The following is a 26396-nucleotide window of genomic DNA, read 5'->3' on the forward strand; positions in this document are numbered from 1 at the left end:
ACTCCTGCCTTGTGCTCTTCTCAACCTGTAACATTCTGTCTCTACATATTCCTCTGTCTTAAGAGAAGGACTGCATTAAGAGCTAAGCCTAATGGAGGAGGACAGAGGGGAGGACATGTGTCCCATGATACTACTAGTGATAAAATAACTTTTGTCATTTAGAATTTTATAAAGTACTTTTGCTTATAGCTCTTATTAAATCTGTACACTGGTCCTTTAATATAGATTTTTGTTGTCCTGTTTTTAATATATAAGGAAGCTATTGGTTCTAGAGGCTTATTATAGAGGAGTCTTATTTTTTCCTTCTACTGCCTCTAGTCATTAAAAGTAAAAACAAATAAAAGGAAGAAAATGAAATTTTTATACCTAGATACCTTGCTTCATGTGCTGTTCAAGGCGGGGGATGACACCTGGCACTGTACCAGGCTCTGTTTTGCACATTTACACATCTTCACTCATTTATCCCCAGAACTATTTGAAATGGGTCCTTTCATTGTCCATTTTGACATTTGAGGAATTTGAAGTGCAGAAAAATTAAGGTCATACAGCAAAAGAGTGTGAAATTCTAGTTCTATATCCAGGCAGTCTGGCTCTATAGTCTGTACTTTTTTTTTATAATTGAAAATCTTACTGAATTATAGTTGTAAAAATTAATAGAGACCCCTCGTGTGCTTTGCCTGGTTCCCCCAACGGTCAACGTTTTTGAAACTGTAGCACATTGTCACAATCAGGATGTTGATTGAATCCACCAGTCTTACTCAGATTTCCCCAGTTTTACTCATTTGCTATTGCATGCAATATTATCTCATATATGGGTTCCTGTATCCACCAGCACAGTCAAGATACTTGGGCTGTTTCAACATCACAGGATGCCTCTGTTGCCCTTTTATAACCATACCCACCCCACCCCTTCACACTCCTCCCACCTCAGCCTTCAGTCCTAATCCCCATCCCCTGGCAACCACTCATCTATTCCCCATCTCTGTAATTTTGTCATTTCAAGTATGTTATATAAATGGATTCATATCATATATAACCTTTTGTGATTGGCTTTTTTTGCTTACTGTAATTCCCTGGAGATACCTCAGGTGGTTTTATGGATCCGTAGTTCTTTCTCATTGCTGAGCAGTGTTCCATGGTGACCCACAGTTTGACTTTTCACCTGCTGAGAGACATTGAGGTTGTTTCCAGTGTTTGCTGACTATGAATAAAGCTGTGAACTTTCTAAGGTTTTGTGTGAATATAAGTTTTCGTTTCTCTGGGATAAATGCCAAGGCTGTGTTTTTTCACTTTTACACTCTGGCATCTTCCTGCTGCCATTTATCCCAAAACTTCTCCATTGACTCGCTACAGTATTCAAAAACAAGCTTTAACAACCTATTGTTGTACCTTAGTAGTAGCTTGTGTCCCATTTGCACTTACGTATTCCAATTAGTAGATAATCTGTAACCATGTATAAACTGTGATGTTGACTTATTTATTTGGTGTTTCCCTTCTATTTTTCAAGTGATGGCCAAAAAATGAGCAAACGCAAAAAGAATTATCCAGATCCACTTTCAGTCATTCAAAAATATGGTGCTGATGCCCTCAGGTACAAACCAGTGCTCTGCCTTGTGTGTATTTGTCATTTCTTATTAAGCATCTTACATTCTGTTAATCATGTTTTCAGTGATATTAATCATTCTATTAATTTGGTTTATAATTAGCTTTTTTAAAAAAATGCACATCTGTTACATGGAGAATTACATCGGTATGGTGTTGACTTTAATCCCCCAAGGTGGTTTTCTAAATAGTAAAGATGTTTCTATATCTATAGGTCTTTTGGAAGAGGAGGCTGTGTGTTGGATTTTATTAAGCAGCACACGTACTCCCAGGCTAGTTGCTGGTGCCTTTCCCTCATTCCTTCTATAGGTTCCCTGTCTTATTGATATTAGAATTCTCTTATATCATTTATTTCAATTTTACACTTACTCCTCAAATAGCCGTATGAGGTACAATTTATGCTAGAGCAAATAAAAATACTGAAAAGTTTTTAGAGAAATGTGAGATACTGCTTGAAATAGTCATAAACGTTGAGTGCTCAGGTTAAAAGGCACCAAAGAGATCTTATTCAGCATCTTCCTGTTACGAACACAGAGACCCACACCCAGGGGCAGTGGGCAAGCCCGTTCACGGTTGCCATGTTGCCCAGGAGCAGTTAGTGCGGTGTCCTGCAACCCCCAGTTATCTGTTAGACTCACCTTGGCATAGCTGACAACTTGGGCCTCTTAATTCTTTGTGTTGAAGGGAACATCCTGTAGGATGTTTAACAACATCCCTGGTCTCTGCCCCCTGCGTCCCTCTGTGCTGGCAGAGCACATGTGGCTGTTCCTTGTGAATCCCTGATGCCTGCACATATGTCCTGGAAGGAGGGCCTGGCTTCTTCCTCTTAGTGTAGCCATACTGCCTGAGGCCTGTGCTGGGACCAGCGCAGGGCATGCTTCTAGGTTAGTTCAGTGCCATATTTTGGTGTGGCACTTTTGGTCTCCCCTTTATAATTTGCTAGGTCTCTTACACAAAATAAGAATTTTGTCGGTTTTAAATTGACTGTTAGAAGCGAATTTATAATTCCCCACTTTTGTAGAAAAAGGGCTGATTTGGGTATTGCCCTGTCAACATGTCAGTAATATTTGGTTTACTGTCTACATCCCTTTTCCATGTAATTTTTCTCCTCTTCCAGATTATACCTGATTAACTCCCCTGTGGTGAGAGCAGAAAACCTCCGCTTTAAGGAGGAAGGTGTTCGAGATGTCCTGAAGGATGTGCTGCTACCTTGGTACAATGCCTATCGCTTCTTCATCCAGAACGTCCTGAGGCTACAGAAGGTGTGGGTTGCAGTGCTGTGGGGTAGGGTCTGCCCCACGGAGCTGGGTTGAGCTGGGTTTGCGAAAGATGGTCAGGGGTCAGCTGTGAAACAGAGCTCCATGGGAGACAGGAGCTAACAGGCCCGGTGGGTGGGGGCTCAGAGCCACTGGGGAGGCCATAGATGAAAGTGTGACAGGTGTCTGGGGTCCATGCTGAGCCAAGAGCACAGGACTGGAACTTCACCATTTGGATAGATGCTCACCTCTGCAAGACACAGAAGCCTCACCTGTTGAAGAAGAGTTGCATTGGATATTCATTTAACCAGCCAAATTGGTACTGGGGACTTAGTGATAGGGGAGCCAGTAAAGAGTCAGCTACTATCAGAGTGAGCTCCTAGTAAAGGCTGCTGCAGATGGGTGGTCAGGGAAGGCCACTTGATGAGTGCATTTGGGCTGAAACTCTGAAAGTGAGAGAAGTTCTCATTGGGTTGCTGGGATGAAAAATAGTGGTTCTGATATATAAGAAAGTGCCTCAGAGCAGTTACGTGCTGGCCTGGGAGGCATCCTCTGAGAAGCCCCTTCCCTTGCCCCTACTAACTGCTCTCAGGCCAGCAGGCTTCATTGCACATGTGCCTGTGCATGCTTCCTAGACTCCATTTGGGGTCAGGGCTCAGGTACCACTCATCTTTTTATCTCCAACACATTAAAAGTAGAATTCCTTAGTAAACTACTTCTGACTAAACACGTGATATTATTCCTTCCTGAGAAACTCGTTGGAGAGCTAAGCTTTGAGCATTGCATTCCAGCAGGCTGGTCACTTCTTGCTGCCTCTGGCTCATCTCATTCTGCTAATGAACCCTCCCAAGAAGAACAAGGCTTTGGGAACAACATCCCTAGTGTTCCTATCTTTTGGATCCCACCACCTCTCAGGCCAGCAGTGGGTCTACTTTGCAGGCCTCTGCTGGTGTGGGATTCAGGAACACAGGCTGGTTCAAACCACTCATAGTTGGGGCTCATCTGGGCATGGCAGAAAGATGCAGGCTCCAGCATCAGAGCAAGAGTCAGCATGGTCACTGCCTTGCCATCCTGATGGTGATGCTGTTGAGTAGGGACAGGTAAAGTAGGCCTTCAGAATCGAGGAGGATTTGCAAAGGAAAAAGCAGGGGTGGAATAGAGCATTCTCGGTAAAATAATTTAAGCAAAGACATTAATTCCTAGTACTCTTTTTCAACTTACAGACAGATGTCCAGTCCTAGCCAGTTTTACTGTCCTTCCTTCCTCAGATTCAAAGTAACTAAACCGCCTACTTAACAAGATGTTGGAATATTTCTTAATTCATAATTACTCTTTGGTGCATAGGAATCATTTTTTCCTAAATTCTCTTTAGTTCACTCAAAAATGTAATTCATTAATTGAGGACTTAATGTTCCAAGTTCAGAGTTTACTTGGAAAATATCGCTAAGAATCAGAAATTTAGATTGCCAACAGGGTCTGGGTTTTTGTGGTGTTTTTTTGATTTGTTTGGATACTTCTTTCAGTTTAAATAATTTAAAAAATTCATTTCTCTACAGTAGTTTCCCCCAGGCATGCAGAATGTTTCAATAATTGTCACTTCCTAGGAGGAAGAAATGGAATTCCTTTACAACGAGAACATGGTTAAAGAAAGTACCAACATCACAGACCGGTGGGTCCTGTCCTTTATGCAGTCGCTCGTTGGGTTCTTTGAGACTGAAATGGCAGGTGTGTCTCTCTTGGGCCTTCTCTCAGGAATAAGGAGTCTTCTCTTTGTAATTGTCCTTTTGATATTTAACTGTTTTTCTTTATAAACATAGAGGAAATTTTTTTTTGAAGTATAGTTGATTTACAATGTTGAGTTAGTTTTTGGTGTAGAGCACAGTGATTCAGAAATATAAATGTGTATATATATATTTTTTTTCATATTCTTTTCCACTGTAGGTTATTATATGATATTGAATATAGTTCTCTGTGCTATACAGTAGGACCTTGTTGTTTATTTTATTTATAGTAGTTTGCATCTGTTAATCCCAAACTCCTAATTTATCCTTCCCCCACCCCCTTTCCCCTGTGGTAACCATAAGTTTGTTTTTTATGTCTGTGAGTCTGTTTCTGTTTTGTAAATAAGTGCATTTGTATCATATTTTAGATTCCACATATAAGTGATACCATATGGTATTTGTCTTTCTCTTTCTGACTTACTTCACTTAGTATGATAATCTCTAGGTCTATCCATGTTGCTGCAAATGGCATTATTCTTTTTTATGGCTGAGTGGTATTCCATTGTATATGTATACGTGTGTGTGTGTGTGTGTGTGTGTGTGTGTATAAGTACCATATTTTCTTTATCTATTATCTGTCAGTGGCCATTTAGATTGCTTCCATGTCTTAGCTATTGTAAATAGTGCTGCAGTGAACATTGGGGTGCATGTATCTTTTCAGGTTCTCTCCAGGTATATGCCCAGGAGTGGGGTTGCTGGATCATATGGCAACTCTAGTCTTAGTTTTTTAAGGAACCTCCATACTGTTTTCCATAGTGGCTGCACCAATTTACATTCCCACCAACAGTGTAGGGGAGGGTTCCCTTTTCTCTACATCCTATCCAACATTTTTTATTTGTAGACTTTTTAATGATGGCCATTCTGAAAGGTGTGAGTGATACCTCATTGTAATTTTGATTTTCATTTCTCTAATAATTAGCGATGTTGAGCATCTTTTCATGTGCCTCTTGGCCATCTGTATGTCTTCTTTGGAAAACTGTCTGTTTAGGTTTTCTGCCCATTTTTTGATTGGGTTTTCTTTTTGGTATTGAGTTGTATGACCTGTTTACATATTTTGGAAATTAAGCGCTATCAGCCGCATTGTTTGCGAATATTTTCTCCTAGTCCATAGGTTGTCATTTCATTTTGTTTATAGTTTCCTTTGCTGTGCAAAAGCTTATGTTTGATTAGGTCCCTTTTGTTTATTTTTGCTTTTATTTCTGTTGCCTTGAGAGACTGACCTAAGAAAACATTGGTATGATTTATGTCAGAGAATGTTTTGCCTGTGTTCTCTTCTAGGAGTTTTACGGTGTCATGTCTTATAAGTCTTCAAGCCATTTTGCGTTTATTTTCGTGTATGGTGTGAAGGAGTGTTCTAATTTCATTGATTTACATGTGGCTATCCAGCTTTCCCAACACTACTTGCTGAAGAGATTGTCTTTTCTCCATTGTATATTCTTGCCTCCTTTGTGGAAGATTAATTGACTGTAGGTGTGTGGGTTTATTTCTGGGCTCTCTAAACATAGAGGAAATTTTATAGAAATTTTGAGAGATACAGAACAATAGATAAATAAATATTTCTCTTTACCTCTCAAATATAATTTTAAGGCTTGTTAGTTGTAGAAATGTGTTGTTCCAAGGCCTTAGAGATTGTCTTGGGGGGATGTCTAGTGACCTCACCCCTCCACAGATACCACACAGGCCCATGGAATCACAGGCTTCAGTAGTGGATGCCCATGAGTTCAAAACCCAACTGCACCACTTGTTCCCTGGGGGAAACGTTACCTAATCTATGAGCCTCAATTTCTTTCTCCGAAAAATGCCTGGTAAGAGTTAATATGAGGCTCAGATGGAGATTATGTACATACAGTAGCTAGCAGATAATAGGTACTTAATAAGTAGTAGTTGTTATTAATATGTTTTTAATTTATTTTTAGGTCTACTTTATTAAATAAGTAGTCCCCGTTCAGCCTGCAAAAATTAGGAAATACAGAAAAACAATAATGAAGTTGACATTTCCCCACATTTCTCTTACCTAACAACAACGAATTTGGTTTTAGACAGGGTTGGAAAAGTAGGTTATGTGGGTTTCCTAGAAGTTGGAGATGGAACAACCGTAAGTCAAGGCGAGAAATTCCAGAAACTGTTAACCTGGATACCTGAGATGGGTCTGATAAAGTCTGTGGGCAGGGGAGAAAAGATGGCATCCCTGTGTGCACCCTTGTGACATAAACCAGCCTCCCCCAGCGTCCTGTGGTTGCCAGGTGCTGTTGTTCAGGTACTGCACTCCAGTGGATTCGAGGGGCCAGAGCAATCTGGTTCATACAGGGTTCTTCCATTCCTCAGCTGGTACATAGCTCTTTGTGGAATAGTTGGTGCCTCTGTACTTGGCACAATAGGATGGTTAGTCCAGGAAATTTTGAATGTTTTATCAGTCATCCTGAAGGACTACACCCACTCTATTAAACATATGTAATAAGGGTCGTATGACTGTCAAACTATTGGACAGATTGACATAAGTGAAGACGGAAATGAGTGTGCAAAGCAGACATCGGCAGTTGGGTTCTCACCACACTCCCTGGGATACCTACTCGTAGCTGTGTCCAGTTTTCCCTCCTGAGTGATATAAATGAATGGGATTGTTGCCTGGGGGCCCTTGCCATCTTTAGACAGCAACGGCTGTGACCTGAGAATGTATATCCTGGCTGGGACCTGGTCTGCCTGGGAACTAGAGGTTTGGCAGCAGTTGTACACACAGCTGAGTGGTAAGGGCCAGGTGCAGGAGGCTAGGTGGTGCACGTTGAACCGATGAGAGGGGCTTCAGACCCAGATTGCCGTGCAGTTCCCACTCCACCAACCTGTCAGCTTTATGCCCTTGCCTCCCTCATCAAAATAGAATTCTGAGTACTAAATAGGTAGCATCGTTGAAGAGTCTGCAGTTGGTATTAGTGATTTCAGTGGTAGCTGCTGCTCCCTTTTATTATATATGGGCTTAGTTTTCCTTATAAGAGTTGCAACTCTTGAACACTCTAGCTTCCTAGAAGGTGAAAAGTGTAGTGAACCCTAGAAGTAACTTAGATGGGCCTCTGTCTTTACAGAACAAGCCTCTGATCACAAAAATTGCCTCTCTAGAAATGTATGACCAGCGAGTGCCTCTGGCCTGGGGTCCAGGTGTTGGTCTAGCAGCACCTCAGTGCTAGTCTTTTTGAACTGCAACAGAGAGCAGCTCTGCCCTTGGCAACTTAACCACTGTGTTAGCTTAGACTAGGAACCTCATTAACAGTCACTGAACTCTTAATATAAATTGTGGTGTGTTTTTATGATTTTTGGTCTTACTCTCCTTGTTTTTCGTGTTTGTTTTTGTGCAACAGAGAGTATCAGTTAAAGGGGAGGTGAATGGCAAAAATCCTGAAGATAAGTCTGGGCCTCAAACAAAGTTGGCTAGATGACCTTTAACTTCCTGCTTGCCCTCTGAGTTCCTCAGGGGAGCCTTCAAATTTTTCTGATTCTTCAAGGTTCTTCTCTCCTTCCAATACCTCCTTTAGCTTTCTTTCCGTGACTATTTTAACCTTTAGAAACCCTGTTCTATTTTATGCACAGCCCCTGCCTGAGTTTCTCAGTGGCAGCACTGCTGACAGTTTGAGCTGGGTCATTCTCTGTGGTGGAGGCTGGCCTGTGCATTGTAGGTTGTTGAGCAGCATCCCTGGAGTCCACCCACCAGATGCCAAGAGTGCCCACCTCCCCAGTTTGACAACCAGCATGTCTCTCTAGACACTGTCAGTGTCTCCTGCAGAGCAAAATTGCTCTGGTTGAGAAGCCCTTATCTGTGCTCTGCCTCTTAGGATCTAATTAAAGCTTTTTGCTTTTTATGTGTCTGTCTTAGTTGAGGTCAAGGTAGCACAGTGGAAGAAGTCAGGCTTTTGTGGTACTACCACCTGATACAGTTCCAGATAAATGGTGCCTCATGGAGTCATCTGGCGGGCAGCCTCGGCCCCTCAGCCACGCATACGGGGTTTCCTGTTTTCTCACTGACACTGGGAGTTTGCATGTAGCTCACAGGGTGGTTTGTGCATGCCTCTAGACACCTTGACAGCTATATAGTACGTCCTCAGTTTTGATTGTTTCACTTTGGGACTTCTGCCTCCTTAACAGGTGTGACAGCCCTTGGATAGCAGGGGCTGCTTGCTCTTTCTTATATCCAGCCCTGTCCTAAGCACCCAAGATGCTTATGTGTTCTCACTGCCTGATTGGTTGTTACTTTTAGCTTACAGACTCTATACTGTGGTTCCTCGCCTAGTCAAGTTTGTGGATGTTCTGACTAATTGGTATGTCAGGATGAACCGTAGAAGATTAAAGGTAAGTGCAGGCTGCTGCTGGGAAGAGCAGAAAGTGTAGGAAGTATGAGAGTTGAGGAAAAATGAGAACAGCGAACAGCCAAAAGGAAAAAGAGCATTTTCAAATGCTCTGACTTTTTTAAGCTATCTTTTTCCTTTTAATTGCATATTAACTGTATTGGCATTTGTTGGTTGGGGAACGCATAAGTTTAGAAGACATCTTGCATATTTTCAAAGCACAATTATGGACATTCATATTAGAGGGAAAGTCTCAGGCCAAACAGGACTGTACTGAGCAGACCTCTTAAAATCTGAAATAAATTCATGCAGATATTTTGCAGATGTTTTTAGGTAGAGTTGTGATATTGAGAGGGACACCTCCTCACTTCTACCTCTAGAGGGACAGTTACTTATTGACAAGACTCGTCCTTAAGCCTGTTGGGGATATAGGGTGAGTGAAGCATGGATCCTGTCCCAGGACTTAAGCTGTACATAAGCAACAATGGTAGAAAACAAGGAGTGAGGGTTGCCCAGACCACTGTCCATCAGTACTGCCTTCAAATGTGTTAATGATAAAATCCCGTAACAAAACAATAATCTTGTTTTTGTTAAATTATATTACACACACATGTACATGTATGTGTGTATATGTACATATATTTAGAAGGACATACACTAAAATGTTTAAAGTAGTTATCTCTGGGTAACTTAATTATGGTTGAGTTTTCCCCTTTTTATTCTTTTTTTTCTTACAATGAACTATTGGTTTTAACAGTTTAATGTGTGTTTTTTATTCACTAGGGTGAAAATGGGATAGAGGATTGTGTTATGGCTCTGGAGACCTTGTTTAGTGTTCTGCTTTCTCTGTGCAGACTTATGGTAAGATGCCAGCCCTGTGGGCTGCTTGTGGTGCCCGGTTGCTGCACTGTCCTCCGTCTGTATCTATTCTGTATTTGTTCCACTAAAAATAGAAATAGAAGTGTTAAAATAACCTAAATTTCTAGTTTCTTTTCAGAAATCTCGTTAGCTTATGTATGTCAAATAACGGCTAAAAAACATTAGCTTTAAAAGCTGGATTCTTTCTTTTCACCCTTGGCAGTACATTTCAGGTCAAGGTCCTTGCATCTAGACTCAAGAGCAGCATACCTCATCTTAATGTAGATTCCTGTAATTGTCTGTGAGTAGTGGAGAAGTTCTTGAACTAATAGCTAACCAAACAAAAATATATTGCAAACAGTATTTTACTTGAGACATGTTCCTATCAATTGAAATAAATGACATACAAGTAAAAATTCCAGTTTTAATTTCCTGTATCTTATTTCTGCTATTCCAGTTTAATGTTATAAGGCTTCTATTTGTTTCCTAAACGTACATGGAATGAAAACCTGCTTTGTACCAGGTCCCCTGCCTGGTGTCTCATGTCTGACCTCATTCCCCTTCATCCTGTGAAGCAGGTGGTGTTTCCCCAGTTTACAGAGGTTTAGGGACATTCATTCCTCTGCATGTTGACTTGACTGGCATGTGGTCAGGGACTCCTGTTTTTATTATAGACATCCTCAAGAATGTTTTAGGCACTTCTGGCTGTTAGTCCTGCTGCTGTGTTTCATGAGTGTCTAGCTCGCCAAGTTCAAAATGACGTCATTTCTCTTTCATAGGGCATGTTTTGTAACCTTATGTTCATTTCTGTGCATATTCCCATATCATTTCTCTAAAATGTTTATGTAGTTGCTTCTCACCCTGAGATCAGTTAATGATGGCTACGTATGAATGACCCGATGTCTTCTGTCCTTACACAGGCCCCCTATACCCCTTTTCTTACTGAATTGATGTACCAGAATCTGAAGACACTGATTGACCCTGTTTCTGTCCGGGACAAGGACACATTCAGTATCCACTACCTCATGCTGCCCCATGTTCGGTAAGAATCAAATACACATAAGCCTCTCCTGGGCCAGGGGAAGGAGAGTTGCCAGAGATGCACTCAAGTGGGACCCCCAGCTCCCTGCTCCAGCCCCTTCATGCCCTGCCTCCCCCCTGAGCTGCTCCTCAGGCTACAGAATGGATAGGAGGGATGCTTAGTGTGGAATCCCCAGTAGAGCTATGGCAGGTAGGGGTGGGTAGGCCTGTTGGGATCGCTTTGGGGAGCTGCTAGGCACTAAGCAGCAGGCTCAAGCTTGCTGCCTGCTTCTCAGTGTGTGCCCCAAAGGCAGGCATGTGCTGTCCTTCCCAAGAGCCTCCCCGGAAAGCCTAGCTACACCATCACATCTCTAGCCTGACCCTGTTCCTCACTTAAGCATGCCTGTTCTTTGGAATTTTCTCCTTTTGAATCTAATCTCTTTCAAATCCCTACCTCTACCAACCAGAGAGGAATTGATTGACAAGAAAACCGAGAGTGCAGTATCTAGAATGCAGTCTGTGATTGAACTCGGGCGAGTGATTCGAGACCGCAAAACTATTCCAATAAAGGTTTGAGATTTTATATCTGTTTTGCATTACACATACCTAGATAATTATGTTTTGGAGTATTTTCTTAATATAAAGAGCTGCCAGCAATGGCGTAAATTTCTTTTCTGCAATAAGGGTGTGAATGACTTAGTACTAGTTATGCCTGCTTAGTCTGGAGTTTGAGATTCAGATAAAACATTTAACATTCATTTTTCTGCAGTTTAGAGGACTGGATGCTTATGAACTTTCCCTTCCATTTTCTTTCTAGTATCCTTTGAAAGAAATTGTAGTTATTCATCAGGATCCAGAAGCTCTTAATGAAATTAAGTCATTGGAGAAGTATATCATTGAGGTAAGACAGTTGATTTGTTTGATTTGGTCCAAACAAACTTCTTGCCTTGGGAAGATTATTTTGGTTAGTACTCTTTAGTCAACTACACTTTGAGTGTATCATTTGTCCTTTTCCTTTTATATCAGTATATACATAAATTTAACCATCCATGGAATTTTACACTTTGCTTTTAGATTCATCATGACTTTTTACAATGTAATTGTAATTCTTTGACAGTGATTTTCAATGTCCATGAATTTTACACCTTTGTTGGATCATTTATCCTTTCATCCACTTCTCTTCCCCAAAGTACTTTTTGATAACTAACACCAAAAAAATCTTTGTTCCTTCAAATTATACAAGTATCAAGTAAACACACACTGGTTGTAAATAAGCACTAGCATCGAGTACAAAGCAAGTCTCCTCTTACCCTGGCCACTCCCTGGTGTCTCATCACCCACTTGTTCACTAGGTTATCTCCTGCTGGGTTGTTCCTAGCATTTTACATACGTGTACACACATTTGTACACACATATACACACATGCACACATCATTGGTTTTATTTGTGAATAGAGAGGATCATATATGTAGTTTTTAACTTATTTTTTTCACTTTATAATATTTCTTATACAGCATCCCATGTTAAAACATAGAGATCTAATTTATTCTTTTTGTTCACTTCCTGACTGCATCATAATTTATTTAATTACTCATATTGTTGGAAATTTAGGTTTCTGATTACAGACAAAAGGGGTGTGTGTGTGTGTGTGTGTGTGTGTGTGTGTGTGTGTACACGTGCAAATATGTCACAGTATGGATGTTGGATAGGTTCCTAGAAGTGGAGTTTTGGGGTCAGAAGTTTAAACTGTCATGTCAGTTATCCTCCCAAAAAGCTTTTACCCTGTAATGTTTTAAAAAGAAATATATTTCAAATTTCATTTTTATTCCTTTCACAGGTAGTATTTAAATCTTTATGATAGAAAATAATTAATTTCTATATTTGGTTTTGAATTGCTTGAGAATTCCAGACAAATATTAGAAACCAAGGAGTTTATAACTGTTTAGAAACTTAGAGTTCATAACTAAAGAGCTATAAATTCTATAATCAATGCTTAAGATATGGATAAAAATAGAATTATTTAAATAGAATATCTTAATCACTCTGAGAGCAAATAATATAATAATGTATAATAGCAAAACCAGAAATTTCCCTATAATTTGCTTCAGTTGACAGTTCCATGATATCTCAGTTTCATATTTCCTACTGTGCAGTCACCATTTCCTGCTACATTAGTAATCCTTAACTAACTAGTATGATGGAGACATGAAATGTTAAGATTTTTTCCAAAAATATTTATTTATTTATTTATTTGGCTGCATCAGGTCTTAGTTGTGGCACACGGGATCTTCAGTGTGGAGTGCAGGATCTTTTGTTGCAGTGTGTGGGCTCTTCGTTGTGGCACGCAGGCTTCTCTCTAGTTGTGGCACGCAGGCTTAGTTGCCCCGCAGCATGTGGGATCTTAGTTCCCCAACCAGGGATTAAACCCACATCCCCTGCATTGGAAGGCAGATTCTTAACCACTGGACCACCAGTGAAGTCCCGAAATGTTTTGATTAACTGATTCTTCTAGTTAATTGATAGTTATTTGTGGTGCTTTGAAATTTCTTGAGCGTAGGTCACCCTTAAACATGAAGTCCATATTTCTAAGGCTACAGTCCTTGTTAGTTGCGTTAGGCTCAACTTGATTGATCTGGACGGATTTTTTTCATACCATACAATTATTTATTAGTATTATTTATAGAGCTGTGCAGCCATCACCACAGTTTCGTAGCATTTTCATCATCCCAAAAAGAAACCCAGTATCCATTAGCATTCATGTACCATTTTCCCCTCAATATCCCACCATCCTCTGGCAAACACAAATCTATTTTCTGCCTCTGGATGTGCCCACTCTGGACATTTTCTATAAATGGAATCATACAATATGTGGTCTTGTGTGTCTGGCTTCTGTGACTTAGCACTAAGGATCAGTCATGTTATAGCATGTATGCGTGCTCCATTCCTTTATATTGCTAAATAATAGTCCATTATATGGATATACCACATTTTGTTTATTCATTCACAATTGATCAACATTTGGGTTATTTCCACTTTTTGGTTGTTGTGAATAATGTTGCTATGAATGTTTGTGTGCAAGTTTTTGTGGACATGTTTTCATTTCTTTTTTATTTCATCTTATCTACCAAATATAGGAATTGAATGTTAGAAAAGTTACATTATCTACAGATAAAAACAAGTATGGCATTCGCCTAAGGGCAGAACCAGATCACATGGTCCTGGGGAAGCGTCTGAAGGGAGCCTTCAAGATGGTGATGACATCCATCAAGCAGCTGAACAGTGAGGAGCTAGAGCAGTTCCAGGAGAGTGGTTGGTATCTGTTTTATTGGGGCCACCGTTTGTGTCCTCAACCTGATGGGTGTCTCATACTTAGGCTCCTCTTTGATTTCTACTGTCACAGCCTTTTCTTAAATAAGAACTTTTTTTTTCTGTTCATAAAAATATTTATTATGAATAATTCTGATAATTTAGAAAAAAGTAAAACAAGTAAAGAGAATAAAAATGACCCATAACCGATCACCCATCCATTTAATGTAGATTGAGTGCCTACTGTCTGGTATTTGTTATGTTAGGTGCTGGGGTGCTATTAAAATTCTGATTTATATAATTACAGCTTTACAAAATGGAAATCACATAATTTTAAATTTCACATTTTTCATTCATATATTTTTACATTTTATGTTATTTTGTTTTTATTTATATTTTTAGTTTGTATTTTCACTTTACATTATAAACATTTTTGTGTGTTATTAGTCTTTAAAATGCTGTTTCAGTAAGTGCTGAAAATATTTTCCTTCCTGTGGATACCGGATAGTGTCTGTCTTTTTTTTTTTTTTTTTTTTTTTGCGGTACGCGGGCCTCTCACTGCTGTGGCCTCTCCTGTTGCAGAGCACAGGCTCCGGACGCGCAGGCTCAGCGGCCATGGCTCACGGGCCTAGCTGCTCCACGGCATGTGGGATCTTCCCGGACCGGGGCACGAACCCGTGTCCCCTGCATTGGCAGGCGGACTCTCAACCACTGCGCCACCAGGGAAGCCCCGGATAGTGTCTTTAACCAGTCTCTTATTGTTGGTGCTTTAGGTTGTTTCCATTCTTTTAATAGTACAACTAATACTTCAGTGAATAATTCACATATAAGTGTTCTGTGGAATTGATTCCTTCTGGCTAGATTTCTAGATAGAAATTACTGAGTCAGAGGGGTGGACCTTAAGTTACCATTGAACTCTATAAATGCTAATGTGGGCCTAGAAAAATCTACCCTAGTGAGAGAGCAGAACCCCCTGAGATTCACCAGCCAGTGGTATAGAGTGTTATTGTTATTAGATGTTGCTTGTAGAGAAAAAGATGGTGACTTTTTAGAGGTGCCAGAATGAAAACTAGAAGATATTCAAAAGAAAAAAGTTATGTTTTAATTTTAGTTCAAAATTTAAATTTAAAATTTAAAATACTTAAGTGTTTTTAGAGAAAGGGATTTAGCATTGAGGTTTGGGGCTTCTTGTGAAGGAGGACTGGGTCAGAACTTATAGTTTCTCTAAAATATCTAGAATACATATGTTGGTCTCAATTGAGCAAGACTGGAGTCATTCATTCAGCAAATATTTTTTAAGGCCCTTCTGTTTGGTTGGCACTGGGAACATAGAGTTAAATGAGGTAGACATTGTCCTTACCCTCATGGTGCTGGCAGACACTAAAGATTTATGGACATAATCATAGTTTTGATAAGTACACTGAAGGAAATCTTTAGGGAGCTTTTCCAGGTGCCCAGGAGTTCCCAGCTCTGCCATGATTAGAATCATATGTGGTCTAATTATGGCCACTTGACATCCTGTTGCAATCCTAGGGGCATGAGTTGTTTGATTGTTAGGGTTCCCTCTGAAGTTGAAAATCATAAGCATGGAAGTGTCATGAGGAAAGATTTAAAGATTCAGAAATCAGATGGGTAGTTATGGAAATTGGGGGAAATGTCCCTAAGATTCCCCGAATTTTTAGGTAAAATTTATAAAACATAAGAGGCTAGCAACTAAAAGTTGAGTCAGTACTAATTTAACTTGACAAAATTAAAGGATCAGCCTTCAAGTCACAAATATTAAGTTGTTTCACCAGTTAGCCAAAATATTAAAAAGTCCTCAAACCTTATTTGAAACGGAAAGCCTACAGTTTCTAAGCTATAGTTTCTGAATGGACTGTTCTGCATTGATGGAAAGCAAAGTAGTTTTCAGAATGCAGTGACTTAAAGTGAAAATGACAGCCAGTTGCTGAAAGACCAAGAAGATCATTTGTGAGTTACCATAGTAGGCTTTCCTTATGATGGGAACTGCCATCCTTAGCTGTTTATACATTCTGCCTACCATGAATAGGCATGATGCTCAGAACTTCACACTGTCTACCTTTTTTCACCCTCACTGCACTCTGATAGGCAGATAATAGAACACCAGGGTCCTACAATCAATGAGTGGTGGGCCTAAGTCCAGTTTGACTCTACAGACTGTGCTTTCTTCATTATAGCATGCTTTCTCCATCATAAACATGGTTGCTCATGTTTATGGTGGAGATTCGTTGCCTTCTGGCACATGTCTTTGGACCTGGGAGCTTATATACAACAGTAGATATCAATGGTGATTTAAGTGTCCTCAAGATAGCATGGTGCAGTCTAAAGAAAGTTTGTCTCATTCTTGACCTCAACAATGATATGAGTCCAGAGGACATATCTCTTGAAGACTGTGTAGCTTGATTATATGAAGGTTTTATTAAAGAGTGGCAAAATATATTAGTAGCAGGGCAGCTTGAGGAGTGGGGTACTGATTGAGTAACAGTGGCAGTTGTTTCCCCAATAGGGACCATTGTTGTGGAAGGCCATGAATTGCATGAAGAAGATATCCGCCTCATGTACACCTTTGATCAGGCAACAGGTGGAACGACACAGTTTGAAGCACACTCAGATGCTCAGGTATTTTTCTGTTCCCTAGAATATTTCTTTACCAAAAGATAAGAACATAAGAGGAGAAAACATTTACCTATGCCTCTCCTGACAGTATTGGCAGCTTGTCTCAGGGTAAAATAAACCAGTTATTTATTTTAGATTGGCCTTATTAAACTCCTCTATTATAACTTCTTGACATATGCATTTCTTTAATGAATACATAAATTGATATCTTGTGACTTTATGCATGCAGTTGTCCTAAGTGTTGGGTCATACAAAAATGAGTAAGATGTAATCCCACCCTTCAAGGAATGAGTCTGTCATGGAGATAGAAAAGTAAGTCAATTCTTATTACTGTACTTGATAAGTTATCTAGTAGAAATAAGTGCTCCTATTTGAAGTCTGGGGTAGCAGTGGGGGTGGTTAGAGAGCACCCCTTGAAGAGGATGTACAAGCAGTTTTGCATTCTGGGGTCTGTCTTTTTTTGTTGTAATGGATCACAGCATCTCTCTTCACTCTTGACCAGACTTCTCCAGGCAGATAGGTTGTAAGGTCTCCATTGTGAGAGTGAGGGACCTGCTGGAGTCCCTCTGTGCTTAATATGCCACATACAGGGGAAGATGCCTCGTATGAGGCAAGCCAACCTCCTCCAGCCTTTATACAGGGTTTGTTTGTTTGGTTGGTTTTTTTGGCATGCCATGTGGCTTACGGGATCTTAATTCCCCGACCAGGGATTGAACCCAGATCCCCAGGAGTGAAAGCACCGAGTCCTAACCACTGGACCACCAGGGGATTCCCATACACAGAGTCTTAAATATGATGTAGACAGAACTCCATGTGGGCAGACAGTGGTAAGGAGCCAAAGGTGAGGAAACTAGGAAAGAAGGAATTGGGGCCAGGGAAAGAGATTTGTAAACAGTGAGAGGGTGCAGCCCTTTCTGACTGCAGCCAAATGAGAGAGTCCTGAAGTTGTCTATACTTAAGGAGGTGTTGTCTGTGATGCTTCTGAGTTTCTTGACATGACTTGTGTATTGTGGGCCATGGTTGCCCTGCCATGACACATTATCCATTTCCAGTTTGCCTCCTGTGCCTTCATGAAGTGGAGCAAGTTTGTTAACTTCTCTCATTGAGTGTCCTCAAAAACGTAAATGGGGATGATGCCTAACTTATACGTATGTTCCCCTCTATAATAGAAGTGACAGTCATTATTATCACATCATCATTGATAGCCTTTATGACCAATGAGATAAAAAAGTAGTTAAAGTTGACAAGAAGGTGGCAATTTAAGCTAAACCATATAAAAAAGTATGGTGGCCCATTGTAGAAATTGTGTCTTGAATCACACCAACAAACCAAAGAATAGAGTCATGGTTAAAGAAAACAACAGAGATGGCGGCTTTGAGATCTTCAGTCCACTTGTTTGTGGTGGATGCATTGTGAAAAGTCGTGCTGCTGTAAGAGCTTCATGATTGGTGATTTTATTTATTAGAAGAGTTGATATTATTCATTAGATAGACAAAGAGTAGAGTTACATGAGAGACTCTCTTGAAAGTCGGTCTCAGTAAATCTCCTGTGAGCAGCACCCTACAGAAGAAAAATGAGAAGTCTCACCTTTCTTCAGAGATGAAGGAATAGCTGTTTACAAAGGAGGACCCAAACATAAAGAAACCACGTTAATTTTGTCTTTGGCTCAGGTGTGTGACTAAATAGTGCTGCATTATAGACTTCTGAGAATTTAAACACCATTTTGCTGAGTTTGAAAGAACTGTTTTTCTATATTTGATTGTCATGGTGTACACCGTTCATTCCTACAGGCTTTGGTTCTCTTAGACGTCACCCCTGACCAGTCAATGGTGGATGAAGGAGTGGCTCGGGAAGTCATCAATCGTATCCAGAAACTTCGAAAAAAGGTCAGCTTGTCAGATTAAGAACAAGCTACTGTTTTGGAGTTTTGTTTTGGTTTTTTTGTTTGGTATTTGTTTTGGTTTTGGGGGAGGAGAGGAGAGGCAAGTAATATAAACCATAGTAATTCATTAATGATGATTAGTCACTGATCTGTGGTCCATTCAGATTGTACTGTTAGGAGAGGTAGGCCACTTCCTTTCTCTCCTGTTCACTCCCAAGCTGGATGTGGCTCTTTTGTTTCTCTGATCAGAAGCTTTCAGCTAACATGTGCTCCTTGTCCTTCTTTTTCAGTTCTTTACGGCTTCCACAAAACCATCTTCTGGATAGATAGTCCTCCTGACTGGCACATAAGGTTGTCAGAGCTGACAGCAAATGTCTCTGAGGAAGAGCAGAGATGCAGTCAGTGTGGAAGGACTCCTAGCTCAGGGAGAGATTGTTGGATCTGGACAGAGTGAGGTGGTTCTTCCTCATTCAGAAGTTGGGAGCCAGGACAGGTGCACAGAACATTTGCCTGCCCCTACTGAGTGAGAGAGCCAGGGAGCTTCTGTCCCAAGGAGGGTTCCCACAAGTCCTCCTCCTCTGGCCAGGTTTCTGAGACCTGTAGTTCAGGGTCTGAGGTGGCCACTCCAGCAGATAATGGGGTACTTGTAACGTCTGTCTCAGTTCAGAGCTTTATGAGTTGTTACTTGATCACTCCTTTTTTCAGAGAATTGGTCAGGATACTGTACCCTTCCATAATGATTCAGTGTGGGATCATCAGCCCTGTTTAACAGCACCTTACATTTTAATTGACAAATGTGCTTCCCTTTTAAATTTTCTCTATGTGCTTTCAGTGCAATCTGGTTCCAACTGATGAAATAACAGTTTATTATAAAGCAAAATCTGAAGGAAAGTATCTGAATAATGTTATCAAAAGCCACACAGAGTTCATATTTGCCACCATAAAGTCTCCTTTAAAACCATATCCAGTTCCTACATCAGATGAAATCCTTATTCAAGAAAAAATGCAGGTGAGTTCTGAGTTCTGTTGAACATTAAGAGATTTAGGATTAGATTTTATGTTAAGTTTATGTAGTTATATCTTGATGTTCTGTCCCCCGGTAGCAATTAGTATAGTACTCAGTCCTGAAGAATTGCTCTGGGGAATAGTGAGTAGAGTCCAGAGGAGAAAAAAGGGAAATTAGAGCCGTTCTCTTTGGGAAGGTAACTAGGATATACATAAGAATTGCCAGGTTAGATGACTGTATGGTGCTGTTTTATCTAAAACTATACAAGTCAGTATTGTGGATTCTGGTGCTTACTGTTAAACATAAAGAGCAATTGACTTGAAAAGCAGTTTACTTTTATGGTAGTAGGTTATACATAAAAATATAATTTCATTTCCTGTTCAAACATTTTAGATGTAACTCTGAAAATCTGACCAAGACATGAAAGGTATTGGTCAATAATTCAGAAGTATGTCTGATAAAAATTCTTTTCTATATCAGTTAGTCATTTATTCAGTCATATGTTCCTTGTCTTTTTCTACTTTGTATGGGAGAAATGGAATAGAAAAGCAGGACCTGAATGTGACTGTCTTTTCAGTGGCACAAGTTACAAGATGGTTTCATTTTCTATTTTGCATGTTTTCTAAGGAACAAGGAAAAAAGAGGGGAAAAATTGTAGCTCTTCACTGTTTTAGTGTTGAGATTGAATATGCTCTCAGAGTTGTATAGAGCTCTTATTTGACACTATGGTCAGATGCTACAGGTAGCCGCTCACATATTCTCATGTGCTTAGTTAAAAGGGTCAGACCTGGAAATTACACTCACCAGAGGATCTTCCATGCCTGGCCCTGCTTGTGCATATGTCAATCTTAACATTTGTACAGATGGCAGTGAACAAGGTAAGAGTGACCTCCATTGTTTGTATTTTATTTTTTAATTAAGCCTATGAATGTTTTTAAGGCTATTACAAGAGAATTGGTAAAATTGGATAACCTTTTTCTTTCTAATTGTCATCAAAATGAATCCACAAGAGTAAGTGATTGAACTAGCACTTCTAGAAAGATGGAGTAGACATACTTTTCCCTATTCCTCCCACAAAGTACAGCTAAACACCCCAGACATGATATATAAAAACAAGCATAAGAAGACTCTTAATGGTAGAGGGAAGAAGGCAGACCAACTAGGGATCTTGGGAACAAGTAAGAAAACAGTGGAGAGTTCCCTGGTTTTTCTTTTTGCTTCATGTATCCCAGGCTTGGAGCTGAAGAAGCTGGCAATCTGGAAATGCCAATGGGCATGGACGTAAATACCCCAACAAAATCCTGCTCTCTGCAGGTGGGACCAGGAGAGTGGCAACCAAGCAAGACAAAAAAACTTCCAGACAGTAACTGCTCTACTCCACCCAAATAAGACAGAGGAAACTAGGCTCTACTACCATTCACACCAGCCAGAGCCAAGTGGGGAGCCTAGACCTTTCCCAGGCTGAGGACCCTCAAGCCCTCACTGCCATGGTGGTATCAGAGAAGACCAAGCAGTGAGCTGGGACTTTCATCCTACCTGGGTGATAACGAGCTCTTTTGCCCAGTAGTGTCATTGTAGACCACGTGGAGAGCCTAAACTTCTATCCCCATCAGGCAATAACAAGACATCCCTTCCCCTTAACCACTACCCAGCAGTAGTGAGGCCACATATCCCTCCACCCTGTCAAGATGTCAGTGAAGGCCACATGGGGAGCAGTAAGGAGGCATTCCTACTCTTTGTGGCCAGGGGAGGTATTAGTGGAGGTCTAGAGGAGAACAGGAACTCCTTTCTTGCATCACCTTACCCCTCACCACCACCACACCACCCCCACCCCAGAAGTAACAAGGAGTCCTGACCTCAGTGTCAATGCAAGCTAAATAGGGAACCCGGACTTCTCTCACTAATCAGAGATGAAGCAGTATTCCCTTTCCCTCGCCAGTGTAATGTCAAACAAAGTCAACTAAAATAGAGGATGTAAATAAGAACCAGAGTCTCATAATGCCTAACATGTCCAGGTTTTAATTGAAAATTACTCATTATACCAAGAACTGGGAGATCTTAAACTGAATGAAAAAAGTCAGTCAGTACATAGGAACACCAAGATGACAGAAACGTTGACATTATCTGACAGAATGTAAAGCAGCCTTAACAAAAATGCTTCACAGAGCAATTACAAACACAATAGAAACAAGTGAAAAATAGCCTCAGTAAACAAGTAAAAGATACAAAGAATAGAATTAAAATATTAGAACTGGTAAATACAATAATTAAAATACAGAAACTCAGTGGATGGGCTCAACAACAGAATAGAAGAGATAGGAAAGAATCCATAAACAGGAAGAAATAACAATAGAAATTACCCATTCTGAATAACAGAGTTAAAAACAAAAAAGCTTAAAAAACTGAACAGAGCCTGAAGGATCTGTGGGATAATAACAAAAGTTTAATGTTCTTGGCACTGCATTCTGGAAGGAAGAGAAGATAGGACAGGACTGAAAAAGTGTTGAAAGAAATAATGTCTGAAAACTTCCTAAATTTGGCAAAACACATAAACCTACAGATTCAAGAAGCTAAGAAAACACCATACAGGATAAATCCAAAAGAATTCACATCAGACATAACATAGTAAAACTTCTGAAAACTTAAGGCCAAGAAAACATCTTGAAAGCAGTGACAGATGTTGCAATACCTAACTTCTAGGGGAAAAACAATTTGAATCATACTGGATTTCTCATCAGAAATCAGTAGAGGTCAGAAGATGAAAGGACAACATTTCTCAAGTGCTAAAAGATGAGTATTGTCAACCCACAATTTTATATCAAGCAAAAATATCTTTCAAGGTAAAGGGATAATCAAGACATTATCAAATGACGGAAAACTAAAAGAATTTGTTACTAGCAAGACTTACTAAAAGAATAGCTAGAGGAAATTCTTAAAACAGAAAATGATAAAAGAGGAAATCTAGGGACATCAGAACAGAGGGGAAAAAAATTGAAAGAGTCAAAATATAGATAAATTCAACAGACTTTTCTTCTTGAATTTTTAAAATTTATGTTTGATGGTTGCAACAAAAACGAAAACCTCTAAATGCATATGCAAGGAATATTCAAGATAGTTATAAATAGGGAAGAGCAAAGGGATGTAAAGGGAGTTAAGATTTCTACACTTATCTCAGACTGGTAAAATGTCAACACCAGTGGTTATGTATATATAGTGTACCACCTAATGCAACCACTATAAAAGCCTACACTAAAAGATACATACAAAAACACTAAACAAATAAAAATGGAATTCTGGAATATGTTCAAGTATCCTACAGGAAGCATGGAAAAAGAATGTAGAACAAATACAAAGCAGAAAATAAAATGGAAGGCTTAAACTTAACATTAGTAATTACGCTAAATGTAAATGGTGTAAATACATCAATTAATAGAGATTGGTAGAGTGATAAAAACACATTATCCAGCCTTTTGCTGTGTACAAGAAAGTCCTTAAATATAACAAAATAGGTAGGTTGAGAGTAAAAGGCTAAAGTAGGATATACCATGCAAGCATTATTCAAAGAGAGCAGGGTGTCTATGTTCATTTCAGTGAGTACACTTTATAGCAAAGAAAATTACCAATGATACTAAATAATGATATAATGTCAACCCAAAGGAAAATATAATGATCCTAAATGTATATGTACCTAACAACAGAGCTGCTTAAATACATAAAACAAAAACTGTTAGACCTTGAACGAGAACAAAAAAATCCGTAATTATAGTTTGAGAGAACAGTTAGACAGAAAATCAGAATCTAATCAGTATTTATGGAACACCCCACCTAACAGCAGCAGACTACACGTACTATTCAAGTTCCCATTTACCAAGGTATATAGTTCCCATTTACCAAGGTATATTATAGCCTAGGCCATAAAATAAACCTCATCACATTAAAGAGTTGAAATCATATAGAGTATGTTCTCTGACCACAGTGGAATCAAACTATAAATCAATAACAGAAAGGTAAAAGCAAAATCTCAGCACATTTGAAAGCTAAAAAACGTACTTCTGAATAATCCATGATCAGAGAAAAAGTGTTAAGGAAAAACAAATGCGTAAAACTCAATGAAAAGGAAAATACAGTATCAAAATATGTGGATTACAGCTAATTTGTACCTCTGAAGACTAACATTAGAAAAGAAGAAAGTTTCGATCAATAATCTAAGTTCCAACCTCAAGAATCTAAAAAAGAAAGTAAGCAGAAAGAAGGAAAGTAAAAATAAGAACAGAAATCAAAGCAATTGAAAATAGAGCAATAAAGATAATAAAACAAAAAATGTGGTTCTTTGAAAAAATTAATAAAATCAATAAACCTCTAGTGAGACTGACATAGAACCAAAGAAAACACTAATTACCAATATCAAGAATAAAATAGTAAAAGTTTACTGTACATCAAAAAAAGAAAAAAGAATAAAATAAGACATGAATACAGACTGCAGAAATCAAAAAGTAAGTAAATACTGTGAATAACTCTCTACACATAAATTTGACAACTTGGATGAAATGAACCAGTTTCTCAAAAAGCACAAACTGCCTCAACTCACTCATATGAAATAGATAATTTCAGTAGCCCTATAGCTATTAAGGAGATTGAACTCATAATTTAAAAACTCCCTAGAAACTTTGATTGTAAATTTGATTTTCTAGTTGAGTTTAATGCCATCACTGATGGTGTTGCACAATACAGATGTCCATCAAAAAGGGACATAGACATATTCATAATGTCGGTTCCTCATACCAGTTAAAAGTAATGAAATGTATCTCTATGTATAAATTTTTCTATATTTAAAAAACATTTTCAATGAAAAAAGCAAGTTTCACAATTAAATATACAATAGCGAGCATTCATGTAAATTTTAAAAATACATCATCACACATTGTTTATGAACATATAGAATTACGAAATACGAGAACATGGACTTGAAAAACAAAGTTCATAATAAGTCTTGGGAAAGGGAGGAAGGGAAACTGAGGAAAAAAGTAAAAGAGATGGCAATTTTTAAAAAGTAATGAAACTCTCAAGAAATCTCCAGATCCAAATGGTTTTGCTAGAGAATTCAACCAGACTTTAAAAGAATAAACACCAGTTCTACACAGGTCTTCCAGAAAATAGAAAACGAAGGAACACTCCCTAACTCACTTTATTCCATAATAAAGTATTGACACCAAAACCAGATACAAACAATACCAAAAAAAAGAAAACTACAAATATCTCTCATGCATATAAATGTACAATTCTTAACAAAAAATCATGAAATTGAATATAGCAGTATATACAAAGAATTATGTATCATGACAGGTGAGGTTTATTCCAAGGTTACAAGGCTGGTTCAGTATTCAAAAACCAATCAGTATAATCTACCATATTAACAGACTAAAAGCTTATAAGACTATACCAGTTAAAAAAAGCATTTGACAAAATTCAGTGTTCATTCATGATAAAAAAAAAAACTGTCAGAAAAATAGGGAGAGGAACTTCATCAACTTGATAATGAGCATCTGTAAAAAACCTATAGTTAACATTATACTTAATTGGAAGAGATTGAATGTCTTCTGTGTAAGATCAGAACCAAGGCAAGGATACCTGTTCTCATTACTCTTATTCAGCATTGCATTAGAAGTTCTTGCCAGTAGAATGAGGCAAGAAAAGGAAAGCCATGCAGATCAGAAGGGAAGCAATAAAACTGTTTTTATTTGAAGGTGACATGATTGTCTACATAGAAAATTGCAAGGAATCTACAGACTGAGATGTATACTGGGACCCCTCCGTTGCTTTGCCCACCAGCACTGTTACCAGCTATTCCCAGGATGTTTGTGTATCCATTTGGACCTGTGATGATACCTCGGGCAATACGTGGTCCTCTACACTGCTGCACAAGTTCAATGATGTGTGGCATGTGAGCTGGTCCATCACTGCCAACATTCTGCCTGTCTTAGGTGGAGACAGGTGATCCTGTGGAAGGAATTAGTTGCAGGAGCAGAGGATGTGCATAAGAAATGTCAACACGGCCAGCGTTTTTTGTCAGCTTTAGTCACAGAAGGTCAGCAGAATGAGCAGTGACAAAACAGATGGGACCTAGCTCCCCCATCTGCTGACTTCAATACTGCTTCTTTCTGGACCAACTGACCAAACAACTAGGAAGAGCTCACAACTCCAACAAGATTATTTTCCCAGGATTGATTTCAAATGCAACCACAATTTATCATCTGCATCAACATGATGTGATATGGTTTATAATTTACTGTCTGACTGAAAGCATTCATGTTATGAGGAAAAAACTACAGATGATCTTTATATTATTTTAAAGTATTTTGGCTAGTTTTATATACCATTTGGGTTTAAGCTTTAATTGGGAGGGTTTGTTTCCAAAGTAATTGAATAAAATCTATTACTTTTTAAAAAATCATATTGCTTATAAAAAGAAAAAGGTTTTCATCAAATTCACAGGATATAAGATAAACATATAAAAATTAATTTTTATATTCTAGCAATGAACACATGGAGAATGAAATTTAAAATGTAGTACCATTTACAGTTGCTCAAAAGAGAGATACTTCGGTATAAATCTAATAAAACAGGTACAGGACTTTTATGTCAAAAACTACAAGATAATGATGAAAAAATCAAAGATCAAAATAAATGGAGAGAGACTTCCCTGGTGGCGCAGTGGTT

At 39.0% G+C, this 26396-nt stretch overlaps 1 protein-coding gene across 11 annotated transcripts in view; it reads left to right on the top strand.

Annotated features, from left to right (window-relative positions):
• IARS1 (isoleucyl-tRNA synthetase 1) overlaps positions 1-26396 on the top strand; it is a 110048-nt gene that overhangs the window by 41719 nt on the left and 41933 nt on the right. For 10 of the 11 annotated variants that reach the window (XM_067744960.1, XM_067744958.1, XM_067744962.1 and 7 more), the window contains exons 18-30: positions 1508-1591; positions 2720-2864; positions 4463-4583; positions 8883-8974; positions 9754-9831; positions 10749-10870; positions 11316-11418; positions 11666-11749; positions 13983-14157; positions 16682-16794; positions 18582-18677; positions 19506-19682; positions 20452-20557. In XM_067744960.1, coding sequence (XP_067601061.1) covers positions 1508-1591; positions 2720-2864; positions 4463-4583; positions 8883-8974; positions 9754-9831; positions 10749-10870; positions 11316-11418; positions 11666-11749; positions 13983-14157; positions 16682-16794; positions 18582-18677; positions 19506-19682; positions 20452-20557 — 1496 coding nt within the window. Of the gene's footprint in view, positions 1-1507; positions 1592-2719; positions 2865-4462; positions 4584-8882; positions 8975-9753; positions 9832-10748; positions 10871-11315; positions 11419-11665; positions 11750-13982; positions 14158-16681; positions 16795-18581; positions 18678-19505; positions 19683-20072; positions 20430-20451; positions 20558-26396 lie in introns of those variants that run through there. The other variant, XM_067744965.1, reaches the window with a different exon arrangement.

Source organism: Pseudorca crassidens, chromosome 7 (assembly GCF_039906515.1).
Source record: "Pseudorca crassidens isolate mPseCra1 chromosome 7, mPseCra1.hap1, whole genome shotgun sequence".
Lineage (NCBI taxonomy): Eukaryota > Metazoa > Chordata > Mammalia > Artiodactyla > Delphinidae > Pseudorca > Pseudorca crassidens.